This window comes from Camelus dromedarius, chromosome 1 (assembly GCF_036321535.1).
Source record: "Camelus dromedarius isolate mCamDro1 chromosome 1, mCamDro1.pat, whole genome shotgun sequence".
NCBI lineage: Eukaryota > Metazoa > Chordata > Mammalia > Artiodactyla > Camelidae > Camelus > Camelus dromedarius.
In genome coordinates, this window is record NC_087436.1 from 6,527,424 (window position 1) to 6,539,739 (window position 12,316).

The 12,316-nt window shown below is 39.8% G+C and overlaps 1 protein-coding gene across 1 annotated transcript in view; it reads left to right on the top strand.

Moving 5' to 3' along the window:
* Positions 1 to 12,316, top strand: part of RXFP1 (relaxin family peptide receptor 1) — a 94,118-nt gene that overhangs the window by 39,922 nt on the left and 41,880 nt on the right. The window contains exons 3-4 of the mRNA XM_031463891.2: positions 6,639 to 6,743; positions 10,362 to 10,467. Of these exons, the coding sequence (XP_031319751.1) occupies positions 6,639 to 6,743; positions 10,362 to 10,467 (211 nt within the window). The remainder of the gene's footprint in view (positions 1 to 6,638; positions 6,744 to 10,361; positions 10,468 to 12,316) is intronic.

Genomic DNA, 12,316 nt, shown 5'->3' on the forward strand with positions numbered 1-12,316 from the left:
AACACTGATCCCTGATGGGGCGGGTAGGCTGCGGGGCAGGGCGGGGTGGAGCCCAGAAACTAGCGTTTTAACCCATAGATGAATGTCACACCTGTTAAAATTTTGAAATGATCCCCTTCCCAATGCAGACAATTTTATTACCGAATTCAGCACACCTGGAAAGTAATCAGTTAGTCCGGAGCAGTGATTTTCAAACCTGAGTAGGAGTCAGGGTGGCTGGAGGGCTTGTTAAAACACAGAATGCGGGCCCCTTCTACAGAGTTCCTAATTAAAAGCCCCTGGCATGGGGCCCAAGAATTTGCTTTTCTTTGAAGTCCCCACATGATGCCGATACTACCTGCCCTGAATCTGCACTTTGAAAACCACTCCTCTGGGACCTGCTATTTCTCGTACAAATGCAAAAGCAAACACTTCCCAAAATGTGGTCAAAGGTGTCATATAAACAGGGTTACACAAACTTTAAAGATATTTCTTTAAGCCTGAGTTCCCTGTCCTCATACTAGCATGCATTATCAATTCCAAAGGGGGACCACAGGATGAAGCATTTCCCAAGGATATTTAATCACAGAACTCTCCTCTCAAGGAGAATCCTGGGAAACTGAGGAAACCCTAATGTAGCACCGTAACAAAGCATGGAGTGCATTTGAGGGACTCGAACCTCTCCCATTCCCACCCAGACCTCATCCCTTGACACCCCCTGCCCCCCACCTCCACAATGCCAATGCCAGGGAGTCTGAGCGTGCAGAGGAGAGTGATGCCCTCTCTAGAATTCAGATTGGTGTGTCTAACCCACTTTTCCATTAAACTCAATTATAACTAACATTTGGTGCAGACGAAATAAAGATTTACCATTTCATATACTTTGTGAGAGCTAGTAAACAGCCATATTTTATATTAAAAGTACTTTATTTTTTGTGGGGTTTTTTTGTATTGTTTTAGTTTGGTTTTGGTTTTTGGTTTTTTGTTGTTGTTGTTTTTAATAGACTTCATTCTTTTAGAGCAGTTTTAGGTTCACAACAGAATTGAGCAGAAAATACAGAGTTCCCACATAGCCCTCCCCACTCACACATATACACTCCGCTACCCTCAGCATCCCTCATCCATGTGGCACATTTGGTACAATTGATGAACCAACATGGGCACATTACTATCAACCAAAGTCCATGGTTTACATTAGGGCTCACTCTTGATGTACATTCTATGAGCTTTGACAAATGCATAATGACATGTAGCCACCACTATAGTATCACACAGAATAATTTCATTGCCCTAAAAATCCCTTGTGCTATTAAAATGCTTTAGAAGTCACTGAGGTAATAAAAATACACAGGTCAAAAGACTAATTTCTGTCAGACTCTCTTAAGGAGGTAAAATATATATGTTAATAGGCATAGCATTTATTTTTAAAGCATGTACTGGGGACTGAACCCAGGACCTCCTGCATGCCGAGTGTGCGCTCTACCAGTGAGCTATACCCTCCTCCCTAAACAGTACAGTATGAAGCAAGTTACAATAAGAGTAACAAGAGATACGTGCATGCCCTTAAACTTGGGACCACTCCCATTAATCTCGAGTGTTTGGACTACCAGACTGACCCTCAACAGTCAGCAACTTTAGTAAGGAAAAAACAACAAAAAACAGCTCCCTCCAATTGCCAGGATGTTTCTGATACTAAATGTAGCTGTCCCCCACTGCCATGTGACAAGGGCTGCGCTGGAGAAAATCCCACACTGCGGTTCTCCCAGAACTCTCTGCAAGACTCCTCTAGCGCCATTTGCGGAAAATACAGTTCACCGCTCCCCATGCTGACCAAACAGATCACAATCTCCAGCGGAGGAGCCTGGAAATCTGTGTTCTGGTTAAGTGTCCCAGTTCCCAAATTTTATGATTGCATGAGGAAGGCTGGGTTTTCTCTGAAGTGTCTTGGAGGGCCGAGACCCACTCTTTCATTCATTCATCCACTTATTCATTCATTCATTCATTTATTGAATTAACAAGTATTTATTGAGCTCATGCCACAGGTAAGACAGGATTTTTCTTGGTCTATGTCATTCATTTTTATTCACAGCATCATTATATCATTTTTTAGCTTTTTTAGGAAAAAAACTATTTTTGGAAAATATATATATATTTAATCAATGCTGTTCATATACCACTACCCACACCCCTAGAAGCCGTGTCCCCTAACACAGTGTCCTCTTTAGTACCCTGCCCTATGCACAGCTCTGTGATTCCTCAGGGAAAATCGGAGAATCAGTTTCAGTGGGATCGTTACTAAAGGGTGAAGTCATCCCGCTCACTGCCCACTACGTCCTTAAAATATGAGGGATATAGGGCTTAAAATATAGAAACACACATACCAAAAGCTGTTCTCTTAAGAAAGCTAGCTTTCCAACTTTGCAGTTTGGGCCACATCTCCTATGTTCCGTATCCCTGCCTTCTGGTGAGAGGAAGTCATGGGTGGGAAGGAGAGAATGCTTCGGGAAGGCAGGCAGGAAGGTGAATACCCCTTAGTAAAGAGCTTGTTTGTTTGAAGACGTTGCTATTTAAAAAGGGGTCTCCCCACAAAATATGTGGTCTGCTTTGGGGAAATACAAGCAGTCTTGTCCCCTTTCCTTCAGATTCTCAAATTCCCCCTTTCTTTCTCCTTCTTAGCCTGGCTTTTCAACTGCATGTGTGTGTCGAGGTACAACAGGGCAGAAAAGGAGAGGAAGGAACAGGATTCAGGAAGAGACAGAGAGGAGATGGGAATGTCAACTACAACACCATTTGGATCTGCTGCACCAAAGCTTTGCAAATACGCCATGCGGAGTGAGCCCCTTTTAGACAGAAGGACAAGAGAGAGGTGGTGGGGAACGAAGGATCAGGAGAGGCCACCAAGGCCCACAGTTTTGAGCCCTGCATCACCTATTATTTAAATTTTTTTAACTTGTAATTTTTGGGGGGAGGGAGAGGTAATTAGGTTTTATAACTTATTTTTGTTTTGATGGAGGCACTGGGGATTGGACCCAGGACCTTGTGCGTGCTAAGCACGTGCTCCATCACTAAGCTATAACCTCCCCCGCTCCCCGTACCATCTATTAATGGTTAAAATGCCACAGATTCAACCAGTTCACTTGTGAAAGCTCAGTTGCATACAGGGCCTGCTGGAGAACCAGGGAAGGAGAAGCAACAACTTCTGGAGGTCAGCCAGCCTCCCTGTCTCACGAATGTCACAGCAGCCGGGAAAGGCCACCCGCAGAAACAGGCCTGGCTCTGGGACACGGTCACCACAATGAAGTGCCACTGCTGTGACTCAGGTCCAGGTAGCTGTGTCAGGAACACGAATGTGACCATGAACGCCACCCCTCCTCCCCCAGCAAGGCCTCGGCAGCCTGCAGGGTAGAGTCCTTCGGACCCTCTTCACCCTTGCCCTACAGATACACAAAACCTCGCTTATAAAAATAATCGGTTCCTCAACATATCCAGAGCCAAATGACTTCTCCTACTCACATATTTTACCTGCAGCATTTATAAATGGATAAAAAAAAATCATAACATTAGCACAAAAATTAATTTGTTAAAAAACTTTTTTAGTAATACCTTAATGATTAGCAATACTTTCATGGATTCCATGGATAATGATAATGACGAACTTAAATTCTAGTTAGTAACTACTTCTGGTTGTTAAATACATTTTTGTGTAATTCACACAATGCTGGTGTAAGAGCCTCTAGAGTGAAAATGAAACAGGCAACAGAAAAATAGGTAACAGTAATAGCTAAATGTTTTTTAAATTTTTTAATTGAAGTATAGTTGCTTTACAGTGTTGTGTTAGTTTCTGGTATACAGCATAGTGATTCAGTTATACGTGTATATGTATATATATTATTTTTCAGATTCTTTTCCATTAGAGAATAAGATATTGAATATAGTTTCCTATACTATACATTAGGTCCTTGTTGTTTATCTATTTTATATACAGTAGTGTGTATATGTTAATCCCAAACTCCTAATTTATCCCTCCCAGTAATAGCTAAATATTTAAAGGCAGTGTCACATAAAAGTTGGAATTGTATAGGTAGAATATAAACTGATTAAATAATCTTTGGGGCCTATAAAAGATTTAAATAATTTTATTTTAATTTTCAGGTATTTTTAATAATTCTGTTTCTTAGTCAAATCACTTAAACGTCTCAGAATCAGTTTTTTCAACCTGTAAGTAGAGTTGACAATAATGGCCAAATAGAGTTACTATGAGGATAAAATAAAGTAATAACACAGGTACTTGCTGAATATTAGTCCTCTCAGCGCTAAGTGCTAATATTCAAAATCTCCATTAAAAAATGGGGGAATTTAAGTCTCTCCTAGAATTTTCCTTTCTTGTATCTAAAGATATGAACTAAGTTTTTAAAAGTAAAAACTTGCCTAAAAGTCAACAAACTCAGCCAACCCAGGAAAGGGGGACAATCCAAATGCGGTAAACTTCACACTTGACATCGGAGGAAACAAAGAGGTGTTTCTGGAGCCCAGGAAAGCTGAGCGGTCTACTCTGACCCCACTCCCAGAATCCACTTGGAAGATGGGGGAAAATTCGGGAAAGCATCACCCATGTTACCACAGTGAGACCACGGAACTAAATTACACTCACGCTCGTGGGTTTAGGAAAAAAAATGCACTGCCTTGTTCTAAATCATGAGACTCCGCCTGGGCTCTGAAAACTAACAAAATCCAGTCACACTTAAACAACATTTTAATTCAACAATTCAGTCAGTCTCTATATCTATCAGGGTTTAATGCAAGAAAGAGAACTCACTCTAGGTCTGTTAAACAGAAATTAGATACTTAGAAAATTCTCAGAAGGGATGGAGGTGTGGGCCGCAGCCACTGGTGGCAGGGGACCCAGGAACTCAGCACCAGGGCTCCCATCCGGAGACTGACGGCTGCCCACACCATCACTGGCCCAGCTGCCCCAACCAGCGCAACATGTGAACTGATCCCATGTTACACAGTAGATACAGTGCAGGCTAAAAACGTAATTTTGAAATCCTTTGATAAGAATTAAAACCATGGATATGATTAAGTCAAGTTCACCAAATCCAAGCAAACTGAACAAAATTTTAATACCTGGTCTTAGTCTCAGGCTTGAATTATACATATGTGCAGAAACAACTCATAAAATCAATGCTAGATTTAATACTTTTATGGAAGAAGGATAAACTTTTATCATTTCTATCATCTGTTTATATATTTATGCATCCTTAAAGAGTCTTAGCAGCAATCTGAAAAAATTTTGGAACCTCTGGAAAGGGTCATGTTCAAACTCGCCCCCCCCCACCACAGGGGGATGAAGGCTTGTGCCATCTGCAGATGATACAGGGAAGTTGGTCCTGCCTCCCCATTCACTGTCCACTCCACCACATGAATGGCTTCATGGTCTCATGTTTAAAAATAACTGAAAAGGTCATGAGGAATTTTGTGAGGAAAAAATTTCTTTTCTCCCCCAACTCAGTGAAGACTTTTACTATTATTTGTTTGATTTTATTTAAAAAATTTATGCAAGAGTTTAATATTAAAATCAGAAAATATAGATGAGAAAATCTGTAAGGGCTCAGAGGATAAACACTCAGTGCGATCTGTGATATTGTTACCCCAAAAGGTGAAGAAAAGACCCCAGTCCTTGTCTCACCTGAAAGACAAGACTACAGACAGGAGGCGGAGTGTGTTGTATAGCAAAGGATTTATTTAAGAAAAGGAAAAGTGCACCTCCAAGAACAGGAGGCGGGCTCATCCAAGGGAAGGAAAGCGGCAGTCTTTGTCTGCTCCCCTTTCCCTTACACCCTTGCTCAGAGGTGATCTTTTGATTGATTGACAGCTCTTGCCCCTGGAGTGCTCAGTCATGTTTGTCCCGCTTTGCGCATGTCCTTACCCACGAGGCACACAGAGAAACCCCTGGTGGGGCTCAACTGCAGTGTTAATTATAATACAGTGAGCACTGGGTCATGTCCGGTTAGGTCCTTGTCACTGCCGCGTAGTCACAGCTGTCGGGTTCTAACCAGTTTCTTGCTGGCACTCATTTAGAGGAAGTAAAGCCCCTTAATGCTGGAGGTGGGCACCATGCCATCGTCTGGACCATTCTCTCTCTCCTCCACCTGTCTGCCCAGTGCCCCCACTTATCTAACTACCTAGCAATACCACCATGCCTTTGAAAAAAAGAAAAGAAGAATGAGATGGTGCCGGTCATGTTATTTTTTTTTCTTTTCCTATTTAACAATCATGGCCATTTATCTATCCACGTTAATACATCTCCAATATCAGGTTAAACAACTGAAGACAATTAACCGTAATTAATAGGCTAAGAACAGTGCGCTGGGTCTCAGTACATCTAAAGTGCTGTTTGTTGAAATCTGGTTGGAACACTTGCTGAAGAATCCCCTACAGTGCCTGTTAAAAATGGAGACGAGGAGATCCATCTCAGATCTATGAAATCAGCAACTCCAGGTGGGGGCCAGCAACTCACAGTGTTGACAAGCCCCCGGGCGATGTCTCCCTCTCTAAGTCTGCCGACCACCTGTTTATTTTAAGGCGGACCTGTTTTCCCCAACACCCCAGAATATTTCTGTTTTCTTCAACTTTTCTGCTCTCTGATTTTATTTTAGGAGACAACAATGGATGGTCTGAGCAACTTGACAAATATTTTGCCAATTACTACAAAATTATTACGACATCTCCGTACCCATTTGAGGCAAGAACATCTGAATGCCGTAAGTAACTGGAGGGGCTGAGAGTCCTTGCCTCTGAGTTTATTGTAAGACACCATGTTCTTCAAAGTTAGATCCAACATTAAAAAAAATTAATTATAGTTTTCTATTTGCAAAATTATAATTTTCTATTAGAAATGCAGCCTCAATTTGAGAATTTTATTTAAAAATCATTCGGGGATCACAATTATAAAAGTAATAAATCATGCCAGATATTGTTGTGAAAACAATTAATGTCAGCAGTCAGCATTGTTATTTGGCAGGGCCTTTTTCACAATCACTAGAAACACTGATTTAAAAGAAACTCTGATATAAAGAAAACTGAAAATAGAAGATCAGAGAAGCTGCTTGGATTTTAATGTTTGTAAGCGAAAAAGCTTCTGGGGTCTAAACCGTACTTCAGAGCTACCAAAAAGCCTTCTTAATTGTAACCTACTATGTTTAGACATATACCAAAAATTTACAAAAACCCTGGGGGGAAGTGGGAGAGTATAATATTTTAGATCAGGAAGATTTATATAAATTACTCCTCTTAAATAAATTTTGTCCATTTTAATAAAATATTCAAATGTAAGTGCGTGTCTTGAAGTTGTAATTTTAACACTAGCTTTTCAAACCTTGGTTGAAAGCGGGGGTTGGGGGAAAGAATCCTTTACTATATTTTTCCCTTTATGTTCCACCACAAATTGTAAAGTGTAGCTTTTTAAAAACATTTTTATTAGCTTTTGTCCTCTCTACTCAAATGAGACTAATAAAAAGTGGAGCACTTCCCAACTTAAGGGGGTATACGTCCCTCTTGCGAGTCTCTCAGATGACTCAGTGATTTGTCTCAACCTCACACTGTCTTATTGTCAAAATCTGAAGAACAAATTACTTGATCATTAAAAAGCTAAAAGTTTTTGAGAAAGGAAAAAGTTAACAGGTATAATTTAACTACTAATATAATGCAAAAAACTAAGGGACTAAACCATTTTATCTCAAAATGTAGTTTTCATTTTCTCTCTTTTTTTTTGTAAATTCTTTTCATTTCTTAAAATTCAATAAAATCTTTTTATATTTCACCTATTCCCAAAAGGCTGTTAGGCAGTTTACGATAAAAATATGGCTACTAACAGGCTTAAACAACTAATGTGATGCAAAAGACAAAAATTCCATGGTGAATGGGAAAAGCAATGAGGAATGAGGTCAAAGAGGGAAAATAATGGGTTACATAGCTTTCATAGTCCGGTTTGCAAAGCAAAAACAAACAAAAGGGGGGGAAATGGATCAAGTGAGCAAGAGAAATAAATTTTTGCCCAATCCTGAACTCTGGGAGAAGTGTGTCCTAAGTATACGTGCATCAGAATACAGTTGCACCAAAAATGATGGTTCAAAAATTACAAACGCAATTTTTTAAACAATTTTTTGTAATGAACAAATATCTAATTTTAATTACAGTTCTTTCAAGACAGATTGGGGGGGGTGGTAATGAATAATTAAATGTCTTTTTTCAAGCTTAAAAGCAGTGTAAAAATGGAATGGGAAGACTAGTGTGAAATTGGGAGGGTGAAACTTAAATTAAGGTTCCTATTGTATCACTTTATTTAAATCAGATTATCATAAGGACTTATTGGAAATTAATGTGAGAAGTGCTTCCAATAATTTTTGATTGAATGAAAGAATGAATGGAATTCACATTTATAAAGTCACTTCCCAAGAACAGTTATCATGGAAAACATATCCATCATTAACGAATACATTAATACACTTTAAATGTGAGGAGTTTGGAAAGCACAGAGACTTGTCAAGAATTCTTTACTCAGCCATAATTTCACCTCTCAAAAGCTACCAGCATTAACTTACTGGTGCATTCATCATCTTTTTTGAAATTTCAACATAGTTGCAATTTTCTGTGCCATCCATTTTTATCATATTTTCAGTTAGCATTTTGGCATAATCAGGTACCCATATTATTACAAACCTTTCAAAATACTATACATATTTTAAGGGACATAATTTGCTTCATCCTTGTTTTGTTGTTGGGTATGTAGGTGTTATCTTGTTCATTTTTCCCCGTCACAAGTAACCCCGTAATCCACATGTATGGGTTATCTCAACTCAGTCTATAGAAGTAGAAAAAACACACCGGAATTAATGTTGACTTCACTGCCCTCTGTTTTCACCCTCTTACTGTCCCTCGCAGGACCTTCATCTTCCTTGCCAACGCTCCCCTTCTCTTCCCCACAACAGTCACATCAGCACATGACTTCACCAAGAGAGACAGAATAGCTTTCAGAGATCCTTGCCAAAATGGTCACTTACAACCATAAAACTGTTTAAAAGTTCTTGGCAGAGCCTCTGTTTACAAAACACAGAAAACCCCAGTTGTGATCTTGCACTCTCATGGTCCCGTAAGGAGTCTGCAGAGTTATTTCGGAGGAGAGGAAAAACATCTGTGGCCTCAGATCTGAGCAAAGGGACACGTCACTGTGTCCAAGGCTGGTGCCAAGGTGCTCACTACCACCACCCACCAGCTTTGTCACCGGAATCTCTTCTTGGCAGTGACAATGCTTTAGTCAGCTATTCTTATTTTTAAGTAGGTAATTATATACAAAGCATTGTCTTTCTGGCTTCTTTGAGGATGTTGGTTGACTTGGCCACACATGGCAATGGTCAGGAGAAGCTGTTCCACGGGTCATCTGGACACAGCTGACGCCTGCTTTGCCTGCCTCTGTAGATATCCGAGTCTGTAACCCCTGCTTGAAGTGCAGGGCTTGCAGATAAAAGCAGAAGGGAGGTACGCCTCATCGCTCTCAGTACTGGTCCAGTCCCATCAGGTCAGGAATCAGACAGTCCATCACACTGAATAATAATCCCACCTCATTGTTTAGCTATATGAACACACCGCTGCAAGTCTCTAACAGACTTTAGAAATATCAGATCACATCTTAAGACTATCATGATAGCCCCATGAGACTGCCAAAGCATGCGTCCTAATGTCCCTCTTTTTCCAACACCCAGCGAGAACAGAAGGGCTCAGCATAAAAAGTATTCACTTCCATAAGTGAAGCTGTGGACATCTCTACATCCCTGCATAAGTCAAAGCAGATCACTAAAAATCTTTTAAAGAACTCCTGAGTTTTCCAAAAAAAAAAAAAATTCTACCAGCACTGAGTTCAGAGTTTAGTTCTCTTTCTTGCTAATTAAAAATGGCTTAGTCCTCCATTAAAGCTATTCGTAGATACTTTATTCTTAAGTAGCAGCTTTAATATGAACAACAAAGCCCATCACACACTGTCATGTCGCCCTTGGGCACAGCTACTCTCCGAGGACAAGTCAGAGAGGATGACGTCATTCATTATTTTGCACCAACTGGAGAAGAGCAGGTAGCTATTTAAAAAAAAATGCATGAACTGGTAACTGTGTATGTTTCCTTATCTTAGAGTTCTAGCATCATTTTAATGTTAAATTAAAAGCAAAACCTTGGAACCTTAATTTAAAGCTTTGCGCAAATGGCTTACATTAAGACGTGACCCACTTTTGTATATAATTTTCTCATAGCTTTTCGTTTCTTTCTTTTCATTACCTTCCTGTTCCTGGTCCCTCGGTATCCCCATTCCTCACTACGTCCTCTTTATTCAGTGGTCGGTTCTGTGCCCGGGCAATGTCTTTGCCGAGGTTTAGAGCTTAACTGTGATGAGACCAATTTACGAGCTGTTCCATCAGTTTCTTCAAATGTGACTTTGATGTAAGTAGAAAAGAATGGCTTCACCCTGACTGCCAGAACAGCACCTGTAAAATGTGTTGTAACTAAGGCTTAATTGTCATTATTACTAATGCACTGTCATTCAAAGATGATATCATTGTTCCTTGGTCAATTATAATAATTGCTGACACTTATTTGCATTTATTAAAAGATAGATCCTACTCTAAATTATTCTATATATTCACTTATTTAGTTCCTCATAACAATCTTACAGAGTATTTAGTACCACCATATTTCATCTAAACAAAAGATGCAATCGAATGTATGTGCTACTGAAGAAAAAAGGCTACCAATTAAATTATCATATAGAGCTTTCTTGTTACAAGAATTGACACTTATTGGAAAAGTGTCAAAAGTGAAAAGTTTTTGACTTTATTGGAAATAAACTGTAATACACTCATGTATAAATAAAAATATGAAGCAAGTAAAACAAGCTGGATAAAATATTCCAGAACTTCACATTTAAAATCTGCCTCTTCTGAACCACATTTTGACTCAGAGATTTGATGTTGGTTTTTCCCTGAAGTAACTCAAATGTATGAATGTAAGAGAAAATTATTCTCATAATAAGCAGTTTATGGATCCAATACTAATTTGAATTTAACAAACTTCAGCAACACAAACAGACATTTGGCTGAAACTTTCAAAAGACATTAGCAGAGGACAAACATTTTAGTCCAAGTTTTGCTGAGTTTTTGGTTTTCTTCCATAGGTTTTAGTGCCTTATGGCTCTGACTTTTGTATATATGAGGACAGACTAGGAGGGATCTTTAAGGCTACAAATGTTGGCGAGACTTGCCTTTTTTCAACCCAAACCACATAACACTGCAACTCACGTGCTTAACACATACAAGGGGTGGGGAAGAGCCTCAGCTTGGTTCCTTTACATAGGTACCATCAAATTAGCAGAGTCTGGGGGACTTATCCAACTTGGTAACGAGATGAGGAGAGCAGGCAGGTTAAGCCACGACGACTTGTTTTCCAGAGGTGAGACTCCCACCTGTACTAAGACAGCATTCTATCCTACCCTCAATTTACCACAGCTTTTTTTAGTAATTAGTCCTACTAGAAAAAAAAATCCCCTCTCCCCAAAAAATCTGAGGTACCACTGAGTTTCCATGATCTAAACGCTGACTAGAATGGCTGGGTATAAAAATGTGTGATGATTTCAATTGGTTTTCAAAGAAGAAAACATTACCACCCATATTGCTTGTGTCAGATTACTAGAAAATCCAAATCCATGAATACATTGATAGTAGCATTTCTCATTTTCCCACAAGTAAGATTTGAACCCATTCTTCAACAATTTAATTCGCCTTTGTGGAAGAAAGGAAGAGAGGGAGGGGACTGGAGGAATGGAAGTGGAGATGATGATGACTAGGGTGGGAGTGTAAGCCCTACCTAAAGGCATTCTGATTCCAGTTTTAAAAACTGTCCTGGCTCAACACGTACAGACACATAAATTCATGCAGACAGACATTCACAGAGAGGTGTGTACAGGCCTGTGGGCCACGAGCTTACAGCCCTTGGTATAAAGAAAAAAACTGGTTCAGATCTTCATGAAGGATTGGCTACAAAAGGCCAGGGAGAAGGCAAGGCTGAAGATGACTCCAAGGTTTCCATCTTGAGTAAAAGTGATGGGGAGACGTGGTGACAGACAGTGGGGAGCACTTGAACTCCAATTTAGATGTTTTTTCATTTGGTGATTAACGGTCACTCGGGAAATTTCCAACAGGCATTTGGAGAAGCGGGACTCAAGCTCAGGAGTTTATGTCTATTACACTTTATTTTTTGTTGAAAAATAGCATTTTCTTGTGCTTTGGGTTGAAGG